Source organism: Rattus norvegicus, chromosome 5 (assembly GCF_021556685.1).
Source record: "Rattus norvegicus strain SHRSP/BbbUtx chromosome 5, alternate assembly SHRSP_T2T, whole genome shotgun sequence".
Taxonomy (NCBI): Eukaryota; Metazoa; Chordata; class Mammalia; order Rodentia; family Muridae; genus Rattus; species Rattus norvegicus.
Window position 1 is genome coordinate 163061336 of NC_141538.1, and position 22289 is coordinate 163083624.

At 46.5% G+C, this 22289-nt stretch overlaps 2 protein-coding genes and 1 pseudogene across 12 annotated transcripts in view; 2 read left to right on the forward strand and 1 right to left on the reverse strand.

Annotated features, from left to right (window-relative positions):
* The window catches only part of Vps13d (vacuolar protein sorting 13 homolog D), a 225412-nt gene extending 216859 nt beyond the window's left edge, over window positions 1–8553 (reverse strand). For 9 of the 10 annotated variants that reach the window (XR_015619775.1, XR_015619774.1, XR_015619773.1 and 6 more), the window contains exons 1-2: window positions 8420–8511; window positions 3806–3976 (exon numbers count right to left, since the gene is read on the reverse strand). Coding sequence is in view for 7 of the 10 variants with exons in the window: in XM_087549560.1 (XP_087405686.1) it covers window positions 3806–3902 (97 nt within the window). In the remaining 3 variants the exon portion in view is untranslated. 10 annotated transcript variants of the gene reach the window in all.
* Rpl36-ps2 (ribosomal protein L36, pseudogene) lies at window positions 7124–13291 on the forward strand. Its single transcript, XM_087551839.1, has 6 exons — window positions 7124–7238; window positions 8233–8648; window positions 10394–10622; window positions 11126–11360; window positions 11454–11630; window positions 12685–13291. Exons 1-3 carry the CDS (start codon window positions 7124–7126, stop codon window positions 10448–10450), a joined length of 588 nt encoding a protein of 195 aa, XP_087407965.1. The 3' UTR covers window positions 10451–10622; window positions 11126–11360; window positions 11454–11630; window positions 12685–13291.
* Window positions 12813–13291, forward strand: LOC148006144 (large ribosomal subunit protein eL36 pseudogene; annotated as a pseudogene). The gene has a single exon (XR_015621312.1). The product of XR_015621312.1 is annotated as a large ribosomal subunit protein eL36 pseudogene (transcript).
* Window positions 13292–22289: the final 8998 nt, after the last annotated feature.

Below are 22289 nucleotides of genomic sequence, written 5' to 3' on the forward strand. Positions count from 1 at the left end.
GCTGCCAAGTGGGTGCTGGGAATTGAACTCAGGTCCTTTGGAAGAACAACCAGTGCTCTGAACTGCTGAGCCATCTCTCCAGCCATGCATTATCTCATTCAATCTTCCTAACAAAGCAAAGGAATGCTACACGACAGGTATCCCTATCTGAAATACTTGTAATTTCAATTATTTCAGGTTCGGGGGATTTTCTCATTTTAATAAATTTTTCTGGTTGAGCACTCTCAAACAAAAATCAAATATTCAGAGCCAGGGTTGTAGTTCGTAGGTAGAACACTTTCCCTTTCACATATGGAGCCAAGAGTTCCACGTCACCATAGCAAACTGTTAGTGTGCACACCTGTAAGCCTACCACTTGGGATGTGGAGGCAGGAAGATCAGAAATTCAAAATCATCTGCAGCTACATATCAATTTTGAGGTCAGCCAGGGCAATATGAAGAATCCAGGGGCTAGAAGGGGGATGGGTAGAAGCAACGGCCACCAAGCAGAACAACCCGAGTTTGATCCTTGGGATCACACTGTGGAAGGAGAGAACAACTCTTACAAGTTATCTTCTTTTTTTTTCTATTTTTTTTTTTTTTTTCGGAGCTGGGGACTGAACCCAGGGCCACTGAGCTAAATCCCCAACCCGACAAGTTATCTTCTGACCTCCACCTATTCGATATAGCACACACACACATACACCAATCAACCAATTAATCAATATAATGAAAAGAAAGAAAAAAGGGGGGATGGGAAGAAAGAGTGAAGAAAAAAAAAATTTTTTTTTCCAAAACAAGGTTTCTCTGTGTGGCCCTGGGTGTCCTGGAACTCATCTGTAGACCAACCTAGCCTCAAACTCATAGAGATCTGCCTGTCTCTGCCTCCTAAGTGCTGGGATTAAAGGCACTGAGCCATTACTGCACCATGGCTGGAAAACTAATTTTTAAAAATATTAAAAATGCAACCATGATGTCCTGCTATCACAGGCTTTCTGAGCTTGGTCAATACTAAAATACTCCACATTTCAGAATCTCCCAGACTGGAATTCCTACCTCCACATCCCAACCTGTACATCGGTTTCTCAAAGGCAGTTTGCTTAGAACCCTGAGAGCTGGTTAAGTGGTAAGACCAGATGTCACAGGCAGTCGGTCTGCCCTGCGATGAAAGAGGAAGAGATGGTGAAGAAGGCCTTAGTGGCTGCCACAGTCACGGGCTGCTTGTAAGTGGTGAAAGCAGGGTCAGAGCTTAAGCGCAGAGCCCTGCCAACAGCAGGTGCTCACTAAGTGATGGCCAAGTGCAACCTGTCTCCAAGTGCTCGTGCAGTGGTTGGCATTTTAACTCTTCAGCACAGGCGCACAGCTGCCCACTGACACACCAGCCAATCCTGGGACCATCCTGACAATGGATGATGAGGACTAACCTGCACTGAGAGCCACTACATGCCAAGAGAGCCCTATGGAAGGGTTAATAACTTCTCACATGCAGAAATTGAGTATTGTGATCAAGTTGCCGATAAACGTTACAACTGGACACAACCTCAGTCTGGTATGAAAATAGTCTATTTTTCTTTTTTTCTCCTTTTTGTCCTTTCTAGGCAGTCCAACCACAGGAATCCATGATAGCCCGGCCACTTGAACGCTGTCACCTTTAGATCCCCTCACACATTTAAGAACAGTAAATATTTGCTACTAGGTCAAAACAAGGGTCTCTTAGCTATCTAACACCCTGTGCCCTCAATCACTACTCCACTATGTCAAGACCAGCAAATACTGTCAGCTCTTTCCATAGCCAATCTCCCAGTTCACAGTCGTGCTTCCATGCACTGTGGTGTGCTTTGGACTCCTTAAGTAAAGGGTCACAACTAACACCAGCTTTGGAAGAAAAACATTCCTCGAGGTTTCATACCATAGTTTTTTTTGGGGGGTTTTTTTTGGGTTTTGGGGGGGTGGTTGTTTTGTTTTGTTTTGAGACAGGGTCTATCTAGTCCTGGCAACTCACTCTGTAAGAACAAGCTGGCCTCCAACTCAGAGATCTGCCTACCTCTGCCTCCAGAGTGCTGGGACAAAAAGCATGCCCAGCTGCATTTCATAGATGTAAAATCCAGAGAGAATAACGGGCCTTAAAGAGGATGCTAGAAAAGTTACCCGAAAACCGCAGTGATGCATATAGTTGTTATGAGACATATTCTAAGCTCTGTGTGTGGTATGTCTGCAAACCCAGCACTTGGGAGGCAGAGGCAGGAGGATCACCATCAGTTTGAAGCTGGCAGAGGCTTCATGGTAAGTGTCGGGTTCAGTCGGGACTACAGAGTGAATGAAAAACAGCAAGATGGACCAAGGAGATGACTCAAGAGAGTAAAGGTGCTTCCTGCCCAGCTAAATAGGTTCCCTGGAACACAGTGGAGAACGAACCAGCTCCCAAAAGTGGACCTCTAACTGCCCCATACATACCACGGCATATGTACCCATAAATGTACAAAATAAATAAATGCAACTTTAATCTTTTTTAAGTCAGGGTTCACTATGTAGATCAGGCTGGCCTTGAACTCACAGAGATCCACCTGCCTCTATTTCCCAAGTGCCGGGATTAAAAGTCTGTGCCACCACACCTGGCACTTAAAAAAAAAGATCCATTCTGCCTAGAAGTGCCGAGATCAGAAATCCATCATTAGTACGTCCAGAGATACAGTGCACGTCTTAAGCTCCATCTCATCAGTGAGCAACTCGCCACTGACCCTCCACTCTAGTGAGGGACGCCGAGCGGCAGTGCTCTCCAAGCCTGTTTTCTTAGTCTCAAGTACCTGGGCACATCAACAAGTCTCAGAGCAAGAACTCGACACTACTGCCAACTCGTCACTCTTGCTTCCCACTAGTCTCCTTCTAAGAACAAAGGGGAAAGTGGGAGAGGGAAGAATCCATTTCTGTCACTAAAGAAAGGAAGGAGAGGGTAGGGGACAGACAAACCATACTAGCTCCCACAGTCACCGCAATCAATCCTGAGAAGCCTAGGGATGGGAAATTCCTGGAAAACAATGGGTCAAAGGAAGTTCTGGTCCTACCCTCAGAGCGTGGAAACCCACAAGCTGTTATTCCCTCCAGCCTGGTCCTGGGCAAACCCAGGACACTGCACTTCCTTCCTCTCCACTAGCTTTGACTTTGCTCACTGGCAGCCAAATCTTCTTGAGGAAGGGTCTTACTGAGGAATCCCGTTTCAGGAAGATCCACTAGACTGGCCAGAACCCTGGAGGTGTATCCCTGGCTAGCTTAGAACTCAATAAGAAGAACATGCTTACCAGAAATCAGAGTAGACCAGACTAGCCTGGCACACACAGAAATCCACCTGCCTGTGTCTTTCAAGTACTGGGATTAAAGGTGTACACCACACCTAGCTCTGTCTTCTTTCGCTATATACATTAAACCGGTGGTTTTCAACCATCCTAATGTTGTGACCCTTTAATACAGAGTCTCCTGTTGTGGTGACTCCTAATCACAAAATCATTTTATTTCTACTTCATAACTTACATAAACCCACAGGTAAATTAGGGCAGGTAAGGGGACTCAGTGAGTTAGGACAGGTGCAGGAAGGCTGCTAACATAAGTCTGACACTACTCTCCCCAACCCACATGGTAGAGGGAAAGAACCAACTTGCACAGATTGTCCTCTCACCTCCACATGGGCACCATGGCACATGCATTACCTTCCCAGACAGACAGGCAGACATAATGTATGTAAATTTTTAATTAATTAGTTGCGTTTTAGAAAGAAAGAATGAAAGAAAGACAGACAGACCATATTTTACTGAAGACAAATGAATGTGCTTACCTTTGAGAAGTGCAACCGAGAGTTGGTCAGTGTTCAGGTTATTGACATATTTCCCCAAGTAGGTATTGAGAACCCAGGCCACAAGACCTTCCAACATGACTATTTCCTCAGAAAAAGATGCTTAGAAATCATGGATCAGTCTTTTATTTCTCTCTCTCATGGTCACTGAATCTATAAAAGAAAAAACGGAAGTTAGTCAAGCACAGCTGGGTGTGGTGGGGCACACCTTAATGCTGGCACTTGGGAAGTAGAGGCAGACAGACTTCTGGGAGTTCCAGACCTGCCTGGTCTAGAGCTCCAGGCCCAGCCAGGGATAAATAATGAGTGCCTGCCTCAAAACAACAACAAAACAGAACCTAGATGTAGTTCTGTGTTGACTCCCTGTCCTGCCTGCCTCCAGCTGGATTTGGGAAGACTGGTACCTACACTGATCCTCAGCTACAGGAACAGTTACTTTGAAACGCTGAAAACCACCTGTAATTTAAAGCTAAGTCTTTTAAGATTTTTATTTATTTTATGTGAATATACTTTAGCTGTCTTCAGACACACCAGAAGAGGGCATCAGATCCCATTACAGATGGGTATGAGCCACCATGTGGTTGCTGGGATTTGAACTCAGGACCTCTGGAAGAGCAGCCAGTGCTCTTAACCACTGAGCCATCTCTCCAGCCCTAAAGCTAAGTCTTTTAAGGTAGCTGTACTCTGAAATCCTTCCTTTGGGGCCTAGATTTGAGACCAGACTGCCCTCATCAGAGCTTTTCACAGGGGCAACCTAGCAACATCTGAAGATGTTTCTTTTTCTATTTTATGTGTATGAGTATGCACTGTGTGCATGCAGGAGCCTGTGGAGGCCAGAAAAGGTCATGGGGTACCTGGAACTGGCGTTACAGAAGGTTATGTGCCTTCCTGTGGGTGCTGAGAACCAAACCCAATTCCTCTGCAAGACTAGTGTACTTAACCACTGCCATCTCTCAGTTCTGTAAGGACGTTTTCTATTACTGTTACTTCAGACGTTACTCGGCTATCTTGTGAAGAGGGCCTGTAGAAGCTGATAAGCATCTTACAATACCCAAGACAACCCCAATAGCCAGCAAAGGCTCATCCAGCCCAAAAACGCATGAACCTAGATCAAAGCGAAAATGTTCAAGAGGCTATGTGAATGTAATTCACACTCTATGACATTAGTTAGGGTGTCCTAATTAAAATTAGCAAATTTATTCATTAGTCTCATTCATAAAATCATCCAAATGGAAGAGAAAAGCAATGCTCTATCACTGAGGTTTGTTTTTTTTTTTTTTTTTTTAGACCAGAATCTAATATATCCAAGGCTGGTCTTGAACTCACACACAGTTGAGGATATAACCTTGAACTTCTAACTCTCTTTTCTTCTTGTGGTGCTGGGAACTGATCCTAGGGCCCCGAGCACACTAGGCAAGCAACCTGCTGACTTACGTACAGCTCCAGCCTTATCGCTAATCTTCACCATCCTCACTGATACTAACCTAATGACCGTCTTAGCCAACAAAGGCAAACACCACAAACGCTCTGGTTTTGGGTTCAGTATTACAATTGGATTCAGTACTGAAATCACAATTGCTTGTTACATTAAGTAGTATAATATTGTTTGCCAGCATTATAAAAAAATATATAGATTATTCTTTTAAACACACTTAATAAACACTCTAAAGCTTATCGGAATATTGATTGGCAATTAAAGTCAGTTTTCCTTTCACCTGCTGTAAGTATATCAATTATACTTTAGCTAACGTTTGTAAAAGTGTTTTGCTGGGGAGCTGGAGTCATGGCTCATTGGTTAAGAGCACTGGCTGCTCTTCTAGAGACCCAGGTTCAGTCAATTCCCAGCGCCCACATGGTGGTTCGCAACGATCTGTAACTCCAGTCCAAAGGAATCTGATGCCCTCTTTGGTCCTCCACAGGCACCAGGCACGCATGTGGCACACAGACATTCATACAGGCAAAACACTCATAATATAAAATAAATGTTTAAAAAAGTTTTGCCTGAAGTTACATAGATATTTTTACTATTACAAACAGTTACCTTGAGGGCCATCCAAATAGCTCAGAGGGTAAAGGCACCTGCTACTAACCTGAGAGCCTGAACTCCATCCCTAGGATCCACATGCAAGAGAGAACTGGCTCCAGAAAGCTGTCCTCTTACCTTCACATGCATGCTGTGGTATGAGCTCAAATGCGTATATAAACACAAAAATAAACATATTTTTTTAAAGTGAGCATGAGAAAGCTGAGACCAAAAATAAAAAAAGTTCAAGTGAGAGGCAAGAATGGTGGTGTTGGCCTTTAATCTCAGCACTGGCAGGCAGAAGCAGATGGATCTGTGAGTTTAAGGGCAGCCTGGTCTACATAGCAGTTCCAGAACAGCCAGGGCCTATATAACCAGTCTCAAAACAAAAACAACAAAAACAAAAGATTAGGTGGGTTCTCAGATCAATAGTCTTATGGATTCCAATAAGAACTCTGAGCTGTAAATTTTGCTCTAGGCCATCATATTGGTTACCAGCCACCACACCAGACATTCCAGAATTCCTGTGGCATGTGTCCCACTTGGAACCAGACTACTTTGAGGATCCTTTCCAAGGACTTTGCCCCATGACTAGTGATTTATCTTACTGCCAGGAGATACACTCACCCCAAGGAAAAAACTAACAACACAAAGCAGACTCAAAGCAAAAGCCCCCTAAAAGTTGATCCTGCCTCAAGACTGATATTTACTTGTTGGTAATATATAGCACTTCCATGTAAGACATAATTGTAATCAGGGACACTTAAAAGTCAATTAACTCTTCAGGCCCCAGGGACCAAGCCTGATGTCCTCCCAGCATAAGAGAGGAAGAGGCAGGCAATCTCCGAATTTTAAGGCCAATCATCTAGTCTACATAAGGAGTTACAGGCCAGTCAGAGCTACATATTTGAGACCCTACCTCAATAATAATATTATTATTTTGAAGAAAACATATCTTATTGTCTTATTTCTCTCAAAAGATTGGGAGAGGGGGGTTATGCTCCAGACATAAAGCCAAGAATCTAGGGGAGACTCTTCAGCATTTGTTTTAAAGATCACAAAAACAATCTTTGATTTTTTTAATCAAAAATGCTTCGCAGCGTAAGTAAAAGAGACATTTCTCTATTGTCATTTTAACAAGGTAAATCTATTAAAAACACAACGTGAAACTGACTACCCTGTTTTACTTCGTGAGCCTCAAACAGTCCTGGGCACAAAGTAATGTTTATTTTTGTTATTGCCATTAATCTCAGCCCTAAAAGCCAACTCTCCCTACAATGCCAACTCCAGATGTTTTCCCAGTAAAGCGAAACTACTATCAGGCCAGCATGTCTCAGAGGGTGAAGGAAGATTGCTACCAAGACCTGAAGTTTAATCCCCAGAACCCATATGGTTAAAAAGAGACCACGGACTCCCACAGGTGGTCTTCTGACAGCCACTGCCCCCTTCCAGCACACACACAAAAGAAGTGTAAAATAAATTTACTCTTTCAGGAAACTATTGTCATTTTGTACCCATGTTCTGGCCCTACCATACTTAATGCTCAATGTGAAAGAACACAAAGTACACATTTAAAAGGCACGAGCTGTTAGCGCCTTAAGATATTGTTCTGCTCTATGTGAGGCCCAAGCCAGAAAGCATCCATTAGACCTGCTAAGCATCTAGGGCAGGCTTGAGGCCACTTCAAGGATTCCCTGAAGGAATCTGGTTTCAGGAAGATCCGCCAGACTGGCCAGAATCCCAGAGTATTTATATGCTTGGGTCCATCAGGACTTCTAGGCAGCTGCCCGGCAATAACCCCCACCTGGCTTCCCCTATCTGGTGTGGCAGGTGACACTGAGGATCTGGGTTCAGCCCACAGCCCGGGCAGACAGCCGGACATGACCTTGAGCCAGGCCCCACCCGAAAAGAGGCCAGACCCGGAATGGGAAGCATTGGCAACTGGACCCTGAGAGTCCCTCTGCCAGGCAGCTAGGGCTGAGTGCTGAGGGATTCCAGGAGTCCTGCCACAAGGGGACAACTCCAAGTGGGTGTCAGACCGGGGGCTCCACAGGAACGCGAAGCTTCCCTGGCCTTCCCATATCTCTGGTCTGCTGTCAGAAGCCCAAGCCTGGCAGCAACAGGGGACAGGGCCACCAAGCCTAGAGAAGATGGCTCTCTAGAGGTAAGAGAGGCGAAGGGTCCCCTACCTGGAGGTGGAGTTGGGAAGAGAGGGACCCCGGGGACCAAGCCTGAGGTACCCACCCAGAGGTGACCCCCAAAGGGGATGGTGGCACTGAGGGAAGGGACGCCGCCCCGCTAGGGGCATGCTGAAGGGATATTGGCACGTTGGGATCAGACCTCAGGAGAAGTGACACCCAAAATCAGTGGTGTCTCCAAGCTGCAGGGACCGGTGCCCCGAGCCCGGCCCTGAAGTGCCGGCGACACTCGGACTCCGGGGTCCCCGCGAGGGCGCCCGGGCTCCGGGAGAGGCCGGCTGCGGCGGACCCCGAGCCGGGCCGTCGGAGCACAGCCGGGTCGATCCCGTGGCCGCTTCCCGTGAGGTCCTCGGTCATGACCGCCGCCCCCCATACCTGTCGCTGTAGCTGTAGCTACCGCTGTCGCTGCCGCCCAAGCCCGGTTCGGCGAGGTGCTTCCTCTCCGCCACTCCTCAATGGCGGTGACTGGAGCGCTAGACTCGACCAATCAAGTGGCTATATGCCTGGGCCTGGCCAGCCGAGCACCGAGCCGTCGATGGGGCGCCCCCTAGCGTCGGCAGCCGTTCCTACAGGGCTGCTGGTGCCTCCCAGGACCATTTTACAAGTGAGTAAACTGAGAGCAGGACAGTGTAGGGATATAAATGAACCTAGTTCAAATAGCATCGGACCTCCAAAATCGCCCTGCTTTCCATCTACCTTTCCATCCTACCTCCCACAATGATCCCGTGACAGCCACCGAAATCTGTAATTCAAACCATGCCTTTTCCTGTTTAAACCACTCTCCCCACTACACTTTTACTGAAACTCAGCTCCTGGGCTGTCAAGATAGCTCAGCTGGAACAAAAGCTTGCAGCCAAGCCAGGTGACCAATTCCTAGCACCCACATGGTGGAAGGTGAAAACTGATTCACACAAGCTGTCCTCTGACCTCCAGGTGTGCCTGCCCACACATACACACAAAATGAATAAATGCAAATTTCCATTTAAAAAATACCTCCTTCTGAGCACTCGTGAGGATTGATAGTTCGAAGCCAGTTTGGGCTACATAGTGAATTCACCCATATCCTGTCTCAAACCCTACATTCTCACTCTTCCACCCCCAACACACACACACACACACACACACACACACACACACACACACACACACACTACTTTCTGAAGCAGAAGAAGGAACCATTACACCACTACATAAATAATCCAGGCATGGTGATGCCCACTTGTAAGCACCCACACTGAGCCCAGAGCTCAGGAGGTAGAGAAAGGAAGATAAGAGTTTTCAAGGTCATTCTCAGACACATAGTGAATTGGGGGTGGGGGGGTCAAATCTGGGTTACATGAGACAACCTCAAAAATAAAAAGTAAATTAAAAAAAAAACCCTCTGAACTGTGCCACAGTACGATTTTCCTGGATTTCTTCCCTTTCTGTGACTTTCTCTGGTCCACTTGACTACCAGCATGCTTCAGTTCCTGCCCCAGGTCCTTAGCATCTGTCATTCTTCTGCTTTTCTCCTAGATCAGTGCTGTGCAATAGAAGTAACGAAGTATCATTTGTTACTTGCTATATTAAAAGAGAAGAGCCTGAAAGGTATAGCCCAGTAATAGAGTTCCTTTCCTAGCACATTCATGATGCTGGACTCAGCCCCTAGGGCCAAAGACAGTAAGGTGAGAGGAGAGATAAAGAGAAAATTGTTTAGTAAAGTAGTCGCTCTCATGGATCCAAATATTCTTATCGCAATGTATAACCAGCAGCAAAACAAACTTGTTTGGGTTGGTTTCTGAGCCTCCCGACCTGTGCCTGATTTATGCCATCGCACCTGGCACGAAGATGGTTAATAAGAAATAGTAGCACCGTGTTACTGAAGGGTTTTGAAATCCAGGAATATTTTATACTGTGTCATTTCTCAGGACAAACCAGAGACTCTGAGTACTGGCGAGCAATTGGAAGTGACTAGCTGCTGTGCCACAGGTCTGAATGACGGGTGGAGTTAACGGCTCCTTTCTCCACACATCCCACTTTATGGGACATTTACCCCCTCCCTCCATGAAATTCTCTCATCCATTATCCAGCTATGTTTTTCTCTTTACAAACTTGTATATTTTTACTTATAATCATATAATTACACACACACACACACACACACACACACACACACACACACACACGGCTATGTGCAGGTATGTGCAACTGAGTGCAGGTGCCTTTGGGAGCTGGAATCCAGGTGGTTGTTGGGCTACTGGGAACCAAACTCCTCTGCAAGAGCAGCCAAGTGTTCCTAAGCACTGACCCATGTCTCCAGCTTTGGTATTTCTTCATAGATCTTGTTTGTTTGTTTGTTTGTCTGTCCAGGCTGGCCTGAAACCCCCTATGGAGCTAAAACTCATCTTGGACTCCTGGTCCGTCTGACTCCACCTCTGGAGGGCTGGAATTGCCATGCGAACCCTTCAGGACCAGCCTTCCCGGCGCTTGATGCTATTTGAAATGCTCTGTGTAGTTGTCTATTCCTGCATTAGCTTTCCTAACCCTGACTCCAAAGCAGATGCTAATGTTTCCTCAGCAAACGCTGTGTCAGCTCCAGGTAATGGTACACACGTGCAATCCCTGCACTTGAGCGGTGGAGACAGGGGAGGTAGGCGTTCAAGACCCTCCTCAGTTCTATAGCTAGTTTGAGAGCAGCCTGTATTACATGAGACCCTACCAGGAGGGAAGGGAGGGGAGGGGAGGGGAAAAGAGAGAAAAGAAGGGGAGGGGAGGGGGAAGGAAAGGGAATAAGGAATCCCCACATATATTCTTCATTGGACTAGTGACCACCTAGGGCATCAATGAGTCCTGCCTTTGAGTGTGTCTCTGAGGGCTTTTCCAGAAGGCATTAACTGAGGAGCAGGGTGAATGTAAAAGATGAGCTGGTGTCTCAGACTGAATAAAAAAGAGAAAAGCAGCAGGTGGAGGCCATCTTAGTGGTTAAAATCGCTTGCTGTTCTTGTGGACAACCAGGGTTTAGTTCTCAGTGCCCGTATCAGGTGACTCACAGCTGCCTGCAGCTCTCCAGAGATCCATCCAACACCATTTTCTGGCTTCTAGGGACGGTATACAGGCAAGCTGGTACATACACATGCATGTAAATAAAAATTAATTTAAAAAAAACTTAAGAAGAAAGAAGAACTGAGCACCAACGTTGCTCTTTCTCTGCTTCCTGGCTGGCCTAGACCAGGCTACCCCTATCTCCACACTTTCTCCACCATGAAGGGACCTGAAATTAACCCATCCTCACTTAAGATGCTACTTGTCCGGTATTTGGCCACAGTAATGCAAAAAGGTAACCAATAATGAATGAATGAATGAATGAATGAATGAATGAATGAATGAATGAAGGAGTGAACAAACGAACACCATTCCATTATCCCCAAAGCAGCAAGAGCAGCACGTAAGGTTTACGTACAAGCAGAAGACGCAGGAAGATGCATGGTGAGGCCGCAGCAAGACGTTCACCGTGGTAATTATCCAGCTTCATAATGCGGCACCGATGTGGGTGACTATGAGTCTGTGAGCTGACTCAGTCCTAAGTGACGCCTGGATTCCCAGGCAGGTAAGATCTACCTCTTAGCATTGCAAAGCCAGGTTCTCCCTCAGCAGCTGAAGAGGGGCAATAAAACCTGGGATGCTCCAGATGAAATGCAGAAAGGGACGCAACCCTTCAGCCTCAAAGCTTAGGTTGGTCAGCACAGGTATGGCTCTATCAGAGGAACTTTATTTATTTATTTATTTTTAATGCAACTGTAGGGACTCAGGAAGGGACTCACCAGGAGAGCTCTTGATTAGCATGTGGTAATAAAAAGAAAATGATAAATGTTGTAACTCCGGTTCCAGGGGGTGTTTGGCCACAGTGACGTGAAAAGTGATGCTCTTTTTTGACCTCTGAGGACACCAGTCACTCACACATGCATCACACACACACACACACACACACACACACACACACACACACGCATGCCGCACATGTATCTGTGTAGGAAAGACACCTATGCACATAAAACATGAATTTAAAAAGGTCTTTGTACCCTCAATCCCCACCCACCCCCATAAATCTCTGTATCAGCACAGGTGTGTGTGTGTGTGTGTGTGTGTGTGTGTGTGTGAGAGAGAGAGAGAGAGAGAGAGAGAGAGAGAGAGAGAGAGAGAGAGAGACGCAGAGGCAGAGGCAGAGGGAGAGGGAGAGGGAGAGGGAGAGGGAGAGGAAAGAATTTACTCTGTAGACCAGGTTGGCCTTGAACTCACGATCCACTTGCCTTTGCCTCCAAAGTACTGGGATTAAAGGTGTGTGCACACTCAACATATTGACTGTGCATTATGGTCTGGAACCCTGCTGTCAAGTAAACAGGAGCTCAAGCCGCAGAGATGGTTTTTAAATTGCCAAGTAGCCCAGTGAGAATGAGACATTAGCAAGGCATGAAATTCACGTTAAAATTTGTACTGACCCCAATGTATCCAAAACATAATTTTAACGTGTAAGCAGCATAAAACTGACCCAGGATGTATATGTGACTGTGTAACATGTATACATGCTTGGAGAAGTGTGAGGCACGCACATCATCTTACACTGCCTCTTATTTTGCACTCTCCGATTGGACCCACTTCTGAAGCTCAAGAGCATCCTGTGCCTAGCAGCTATGGTGTTTAGAAACACAGGACCAGAGTCTGTAGTGCAAACGCCGATGGCCTAATAAAGAATGTGTGTCACCGTCACCTCAAAAATGGAAAGAGAAGTCTCCCTGTCGGCCGCCATCGGAGAGCTGCAGCCATGGCCCTGCGCTACCCCATGGCCGTGGGCCTCAACAAAGGCCACGAAGTGACAGAAAACGTCAGCATGCCTAGACACAGCCGCCGCGGCCGCGGCGGCGCCTCACCAAGCACACCAAGTTCTTGCGACATATGATCCGGGAGGTGTGCGGCTTCGCGCTCTACGAGCGGTGCGCCATGGAGCTGCTCAAAGTGTCCAAGGACAAGGGAGCCCTCAAGTTTATCAAAAAGAGGGTGGGCACTCACATCCGCGCCAAGAGAAAGAGGGAGGAGCTGAGCAACCTGCTGGCAGCCATGTGGAAGGCTGCGCCAAGAAGGATTGATGACCCCTCCCCCCTAAAAAATGGTTCTTTAAAATAAAAAATGGAAAGAGAAAAGCAAACAAACAAAAGAACAACAACAAAATGGCAGAGAGTAGCCCTCGGGTCAGAGTAAAGGATCTGAGCTCAACCTGGCCTCCCAGCTTTCTAAATAATGCTCTGAATGCTGATTTCTGAACGTGGAGTCAAGGTCAGGCAGAGAAGTTTTCCCTTGGCGTCCAGGCATCACTGGCTTTCTTACGCAATTCTAAAAAAAAACTGGCTATCAGGAGCCTCCCAGAGTCAACAGCTTGCAACAAGCACCCAGCCTGCTCCTTTGATAAGTGTCACACCTGACCAGCCCCACCAGTCTGGCCTCTTAGTCCTCCTCTGCAAAGCAGACAGTGGACTGCTTCCTTTCTCCCAGAACAGTCTCCCAGATGAAGTTACGCAAGCCATAAGCCTGGTTTCCTAACTTTAAGATCAACCCACATTAGAACAGTTCCCACGCTCCTGTGTCATCTGAGAGTAAAACTTCCTGTGCTGAGTGTCCAAGGCATCCTCCCCAGCCCCAGAACTTTCTAACCTCCCTGCTTCATTAAAGCACGCCAACCCTTCAGCCATCCTACCCACCCCCACCCAGTGCCCCTGACACTTTGTCTCATTTTATGTCTCTTCCTCTTGTGTTTCTGACCACATGTGTTTTTAACCACAGCTACAGGAAGAGACAAGGCTGCCCTTTGTTGATTTTCCAGCACCTTCTGGGAAGATTGACACAAACTAAGCACTTACCGTGGACCAGGCACTGTTTGAAACCTTCTACACATAGGAACTGAAGCCACCCCTCCCTCCGAGGGAGGTATTTTCTTAACCCCATTTTCCAGATAGGGAGAAATGGGTATCACTTGCCTGAGATCAATTGCACAGACAGGAAGTGAGTGGGACAGCCAAGATATACTCATGGTAGGTCACCTTCTGGGACAGAGGTTCTGGCCACTGTTACTGCAACGGCATGTCCTGAGAAGTGATAGGGTGAGCTACAAAAAAATAAAGAACAAACAGACACTCCCTGACTTCCTTATCCAGACTGCTTGCTCTGTTGTGAAAAACAGGGATGCACCTGGTGTGTTATTGGTGAGTTCAGCCAGATGGCTGCCTCAGTTGCTCCAATTTGCACCTTCTTGTACTTAACTATCTGATGTTTTCATACTTGTCTGGAATGGTGTGAGTCATAGCTAGGTCCCTGAGACTCCATCCTTAGTCTATATTCAATGCCCAGTGGTTGAAGGAGAAGCCTCTCAGTTCTCTGTGTCTGTGTCTGTTTGTGTCAGTCTGTGTGTGTGTGTGTGTGTGTGTGTGTGTGTGTGTGTGTGTGTGTGTTTAAGTAACCCAGGCTGTCCTCAAACTCATTGTGTAACCAAGAATGATCTTGAATATCTGATCTTTCCTGTGGTAGGATTGCAGGAGTGTAATTATATGGTTGGGGTCACCACAAAATAAGGCACTGGATTAAAAGGGTCCCAGCATTAGGAAGGTTGAGAACCACCGCTATAAGGAAAGAAGAAGGTGGGAAACTAAAGCAGCATGGAAATGGGAGGGGGCCCTCACCTGAGGATCTGGTTTGCATTTCTTACCTAGACTGAGAGTCAAGGATTTCACCCGTCGGTCAATATCGCTATAAGGGGCTAGATAGATGGTTCAATGGGTTAAAGAACTGGCTGTGTGAGCATGAAGTCCCACGTTCAAATCTCCAGAACCCATGTAAAAGGCCAGATGTGGCTGTAACCGTAGTAAACTGAAACCTTAGAGCTGTCAGGGAGGGGACAGAGACAAGAGAATTGCTTCAGCTTGCAGGCTGCTAGCCGACCTCCAGGGGACAGACTGTCTCAAGGTGGAGAGTAAGGTGGAAAGGAATGGATCAGGGTTCCCAGTATCCCTTCTGTACTGCACGCACACACGTGTGCACACCACGAACACGTACACGCACACATGCACACACCTTATAGGACCACCTGCACAGAGACAACCCTCTCTTTGTTGAGTGTTACCTCGACAAGAGCATGCAAAAGCTTTACAACCTATACTGAGTGCCAAAATGCGTGTGGTCTTTGAGTCTCACCTCATCAGGACTCCTCCCTCACCCTTAGACTCCAGCAACAGACCTCATAAACCATTTTAAAATTTCATTTACAGGAAGAAGCTCTACATAATAAGACACATAAACAACCCAGTCGTGTACTATAACTTAATTTTTAAACTCTACTCAATCTTTGAATCTGGTGGTGAATTATATCCTTTGAACAATGTGACTTCAGAAATAACAAAATATCACACACACACATTGTTAAGGGACACACACAGAAACACACACACATTGTTAAGGGACACACACTCACACACACACATTGTTAAGGGACACACACAAACACACACACATTGTTAAGGGACACACACACAAACACACACACATTGTTAAGGGACACACACACACACACATTGTTAAGGGACACAAACACATTGTCAAGGGCAACTCTTTCTGAAATCCTGTGCTCTGGATCTGCCTCCTTAGAGTATGTGCTTAATATACCCCAGCTCTCGTTCTGGACAGACAGCTGGCTCATCAAGTAAAGGTGTCTACCACCTAGGCTGACATCTTGAGTTCAATGCCCAGGACCCATATGATGAAAGAACAGAAGCAGTTCCCTAAAGTTGTTGCATAACAGTCCACTTTAGTGCCGTGGCACAAATGCACCACCCCCCACGAATAAGTAAAACGTAATTTAAATCCAGCAACTCCAGACGTGGCAGCTGCTGCCCGTAATTATCGTACTAAGGAGGCTGAGTAGGGGCATGGCTGTGAATTGGAGGTCAGCCTGGCCTATACAGAGAGTTCTAGTTCAGTCTAAGCTACAGAGTGAAACCCTATCTTGCCAAGGCTGTATCTTAGCTGGCACTTTCCTAGCAGACAAGAAGCCCTGGGTTTAATTCCCCAATGTAAATGTAACTGGTGGTCTATGCCTGTAATCTCAGCATTCACGAGCTGGAGGCAGGAGGATCAGAAACCCAGTAAGTAAATGATCCCCGACTTTGTTTCATACTAACTCGTTCTGAAGTTCTTCGTTTAAAAAAATAATAAAGAGGTTGGAGATTTAGCTCAGTGGTAGAGTGCAAGGCCCTGGGTTCCGGTCCCCAGCTCCGAAAAAAAAGAAAAAAAATAATAAAGAGATGTAGTTTATTATTTTTATTTATGTGTACCTGTGTGTGGTTATATAAACGAGTGTCTGCCTGAACCTGTGAAGGTCTGAAGAGGGCATCGAACCCCTGACGCTGCAGTCACAGGCGGTTGGGAGCCGCTTGACGTGGATGCTGACACCTGAACCTCTCTGCAAGAGCTACTCTTAACGGCCGATCTGTCTCTTCAGCCCTCTGGATTTTTTTTTACATTTATTTACATGTGCCACGGTGAGAGGGTAAAGGTCAGAGAACAACTTATGGTAGTTGGTTCTCTCCTTTCACCATGAGTTCTAGGGGTCGAGCGCAAAGCATCTTTAACTTCTGAGCTATCTAGTCGCCCCGGAAATTATTTCTTTGGTATGACTCAGGATCCCGGCATGCGTGTAGGATTTTGTCATACACACATAGTGAAGGGAACAACTTCTACGGCTGATATTGACAGGTAGAAGCTACCAGAGGGTACGTAAGGAGGAGAGAATACAGGACTGGCTTCCCTCTCCTCCTGCTAAAGCCAGACTCACAGCAAAGGGTGCAGAGGGCAGTTTCCCAGGATGCAGACAAGAAGGAAGATGACCCTGATCCCTCCCTCCCTCCCCCCTCCCTTTGGCCTCTTTTCCAGTCCTTTCCTTGACCACTCATCCAAAAGGGTACCCTCATTCCTCTGTCTCTTGTATCCAACAAAACTTTGTCTGGTAACCGGTTTCGTTTCTACCTGCTTCCTAGGCAACTAGCTGTTTTAGTACTTGTCACACCCCAGAGCCCAGAAAGCAAAGTCAATTGAGAACGTGACAATTCTCCTTTGACCAGAACTGCCGATAGTATTTTATTGTACTTTGATTTCTTGAGACAATATCATGATCCAAGCTGCTCTCCAACTCGCTATGTTGCGGAGGATGACCCGGAACTTCTGATCCTCCTGCATGTGCTTCCGGGAGGCCGGGATTGCCGGTGCGCACTACCACATTCCGGGTACAGTTGGAACTCAGGGCTCGGTGCTTTCTAGGCAAGCACTTTACCACCTAAGCCACACCCTTGCCCCCATTAACCATTCACACTGTCGTGCCACCAGCACTATTGTCCATTTCCCCAACTCTTTCTACCTTAGGAGACTGAAATTCTGTCCCCAGCAACCAGCATTCATCTATCTGTCTACAAGTTTGACTCTTCTGCATCCCTCATGGAAAGGGCGTCCCAGAGATTACGTGACTACCTTTGTTCACGTGCATTACCCTCAGGCTCATTCCCATCACAGTGCATATCCTAATTCCTTCCATTTGTTCACACACACACACACACGCCCACACACGCCCACACACACACAAATATGTACCTGTGTCTATGAAACGTCTTCACCCGTGCAAGTGCTTTTTAATTTATTATTTTATTTGCACGAATGTTTCACCTGGATGTATGTGTGTGCACCATGTGCACGCGGCACCTGTAGAGATCTGAAGAGAGTATTGGGTCCCCTGGGACTGGGTTTACGGTTGGCTGTGAACTGCCACGTGAGTGCTGGGAATCAAACCCACGTCCTCCGCAAGAGCAGTCAGTGCTCCTGACGCCTGAGACATCTCTCTAGCCCAAATTTTATTTCGTTTTTTAATGTGTGTACTGAGTATGGACTCGGGCCCTCATACATACTCAGTAAGCACTTTGCAGACGGAGCCATTCCTCCAGATTCCATACACACATACATCATGTGTATCGTGTGTTTATACGGATCTGTGTGCATGCACATGTGCACGCGGAAGTCAGAGTTTGATATCAGGTGTCTTCCTGTATCGATTTCTGTTTTATTTTTCTTTTGATTTATTCTAACATATATACAAACATATATATTTTCTTTCTTTCTTTCTTTTGAGACAGTATCTCACTATTTTGTTTGTTTGTTTGTTTGTTTTTGTACTTGTTTTTGAGACAAGATCCCACCATGTGATTCTGCCTAGCCTTGAATTCACTCCATAGATCAAGCTGGCCTCAAACTCTACATACCTCTGCCCCTCGAGGATTGAGATTAAAGGCAAATGCCACCCTACCTGGGTCTGATTTTTATTCATTTAAGTTATGTGTACAGAATGTGAACATGAATGAATGTACCCATGGAGACTGGAGGTGTTGGATCCCCTGGAGCTGGGATGCAGTAATGGAAGGTTTCAATCCATCTGGCGTGTTCACAGGGGTGCTGGGAATTGAACTTGGGTTCTCTATAAGAGCAGTATGCACTCTGAACTGCTGGACCATCTCCAGAATTCTTTTTTTTTTTTTTTTTTTGGTTCTTTTTTTCGGAGCTGGGGACCGAACCCGGGGCCTTGCGCTTCTTAGGCAAGCGCTCTACCACTGAGCTAAATCCCCAACCCCTATCTCCAGAATTCTTAAGGGAGAATACCCCCATTACGTGCATTTTATTTGTGCATATTATTTGTTAATAATAAATTTATTATTATTATTAATAAATTAATTAATTTATAGACACATTTTATTTGTGCATATATTTATTAATAATAAATTTATTATTATTATTTGTTTATTTATTTATAGACACATTTTATTTGTGTCTATCGTTGGTGGTGTACCTCTCACCTCCATCTCTTACTTGTGGAAAACGCCGTAGTGAGTGGCCATGTTCCATCAAATGCCTACCCATTCAGGCGTGTGGTTTGCAATGCTTCTGGGTGCATATCCAGAAGTGCAATTTCTGGATCATCTGATCATCCTGTTTGGTTTATGTTCAGTGCCTGTGGTGGAATCCAGGGCTCGTCACATATGTCTAGCTTTCTGAGAGACTTCTACACCATCTGGTCCCAGCAGCTGCCCTGTTTTACAGCCCACCCACAGGGCGCTCGCTTTCGCTCTCTCACATTTCACCAACTACTGTTATTTTTCTGTTTTTCTGGTGAGAGGTGGGATGTTGTTTTGCAAAAGGGACAAAAAGGTCATTGTGTCTGTAAGCAGACAGGGAAAACAGGGGAAAGTGGAGACAGGGAGGCTGATGCTGAAGGAGGAAAGACGGAGTCCCTGAAACAATATGTTTGGTTCAAGAGATGCCAGGAGGAAGGGGTGTGTGTGGGGTGTCTCCACTTCCTCAGAGCAGAAGGAGAAAGGGACAGGAATAGGGGGAGGAGGGACAAACTATGGAATGGGGGAAGGAGGAGTGATCAGTATGTAAAGTGAATAAACAAACAAATAAATAAGAGATGCCACGGACCGAAGAGATAGCTCTGCAGTTAGAGCATTGGCTACTCTTGCAGAAGACCCGGATTCAATTCTCAGCCCCGCTATGGTGACTCACAGCCACCTGTAACTCCAGTTCCAAGAGATATGCCACCCTCTGCTGGTCTCCAAGGCCCTGTGTGCACATGGTCCACACACACCTGCAGGCAAACATTCACACCCTTAAAATAAAAAGAAATAGATATTTGAGAGAGAAAGAAGCATAGACCGAGAGTGGATGGGAATAGGGAACTGCTCTCAACCACAGTCACAGAGAAGCCAAGGAAATGGCCCCAGGTGCGGGGGGGGGGGGGGGGGACGGGGGCGGGGCTTAGGAGTACTCCTAACGGATGAAGTAACTCTCAAGCTCCCCTCCCCCAAGTGCTTATTTTGTCAGTGAAACAACCAGTCAGGTTACCCACCTAAAGAGGAGGGCGGGACAGAGCCAGGGCCAGGTTGAGAGGAGATGGAGTGAAAGAATCTATCTGGACAGTGACGTGGGTGTGGGGACTGGGGGATAGTGGCTAATGGATTCCCCCTCCAAGAGATCCTGAAACCATGTTACTTTTGAGGATCCTAAGATGAGGGACACTTCCTGGGACTATCTTGGTTGGTTCGGTGTAAACATAGGTGTCTCTATCGTTGAGAGGTAGAGAGAAGGTAAATGCAGAAAATATTACACCACTGTCTGAATTTTTGTTGGTTTTGGTTTGTTTGTTTGTCTGTCTGTCTGTATCGAGACAGGATCTGATACAATTCGGTCTGGTCTCAAACTCGATATGTAGCCAAGGATGACCTTGAACTCTTGCTCCTCCTGCCTCCACCGCCAAATGCTGGGACTACAGGTGTGCACCACCATGCATCTTAACACCGCTGTCTTTGAACATGAAGGTCGACAGTGGGAGTCGGTTCTCTCCACCATGTGGGTCTTGAGCATGGAACTCAAGTCGTTAGGCTTGGCAGCAGCGCACACCTTTGCTAAACAGCGGGACACACAATACACAATGCCCCTCCCCCTGCCCGCACCTGGGCCCATTTCCTTGGCTTCTCTGTGACCGTGGTTGAGAGCAGTTCCTCGTTCCCACCCACTCTCAGTCTATGCTCCTTTCTCTAGCAATTTATCTATTTCTTTTTATTTTATGGGTATAAATGCTTGCCTACATGTGTGTGGACCATGTGCACACAGTGCCCTTGGAGACCAGCAGAGGGTGGCATATCGCCTGAAACTAGAGTTACAGGTGGCCGTGAGTCACCACAATGTGTCCACAGTGGTGGAACATTTTACCAACAAGAGGTGACTTTAGCTTCTGGCAGTAGGCATGTCTTTGGCAGGAACGTGGACCTTGTTGAGAAAGAACCCAGCCCAGGATGCGTCCAGCACGTTTACTTGTCTTGCTTTCTTTTCTGTTGTTGTGATAAAATATCCTCACAAAATTGATTTTAAAAGGCGGCCAGCACAATAACATCAGATCCTCAGGAACTAGTTACGGGTGGTTCTGAGCCCACCAAAGATTGAACCCCAGTCCTCTGGAAGAACAGCCAGTACTCCTAATGCATGAAGTAACTCTCGAGCCCCCTCCCCCAAGTGCTTGCTTTTAAATGGAGTTCCTCTTCTTGCCTAGGTAGCTTGCTGTGAAAGCATGAAGCATACTTTAAAATGCCTTGGGCTAGGTTCAGATGGCACTCAGAGCAGGTTGTGGGATCACGTTCCTCACTAGCCCTGTGCTCCATGTGCTCTGACCCACTTGACAAGGCTCCAGAGCTAGCCCATCTAGCTTCTCTGTGATCCTGAGGACAAAACTGGGTCTCAAACATCCTATTAATGGTTGAGTCATTATTTCTTTTTCCTTTCTTCTCTTGCTTTTTTTTTCCTCTCAGAATGCAGACGAATGCTCTGCAAGTAAGCTACACCCACACCCTTGGTATTTCAATGCTCAGTGCCAGAGTTTCCACAAAGAATTCACGAAGTTCTAGGTATGGTGGCACATGCCTTTTGTGCCGGCACTGTGGAGGCTGAGGCAGACAGAGCTCAATGAGTTCAAGGCCAATCTGGTGTGCTTAGTTTCAGGCCAGCCACGATTATATAGTAAGATCCTGTCTTAACCTCCAACCCCAACAAAAGGGTTCATGAGCTTTTTTTTTTCCTTTTTGCATAATATCTGCAAATCAATAAGGAAGTGAGTGATTCTGCAGTTAATTTTCATGGTCAAACTTGACTGTCCAGAGTGGCTCTGGAAACACACTTCTAGGGTATTTAACAGAAAAGTGAAGTGTCACCCTCTAAGGCAGTGGTTCTTAACCTTCCTAATGCCACAGCCCTTTAGGTGACCCTCCCCCCAGCCCTAAAATTATTTTTTTTGCTAAAAGTAGCAACTGTAATTTTATTACCATTATGAGCAGTAGTGATGTAAATATCTGATATGTTGGGTATCTCAAATGACACTTCTAAAGCAGTCAAACCCCACAGGTTGAGAACCACTGCTCTAAGAGCTAAGGTCCACAGACTGAACTAAATGAAAAGAAGTAAGCTGAGCGGCATTTGTCCCTCTGCTTCCTGACTCCTTCCTGGCACAGTGTGGCCGGCCACTCAGAAGCCCGTGGCAGCTCCTTGTAAAGTAGGGTGGCATCTGGGACCCTGAGAAGCAGGAGACACATCCCTCCAGGGGACCTGTCATCTGAAATAAGAGGCTGTCTGCAGTAGGCCG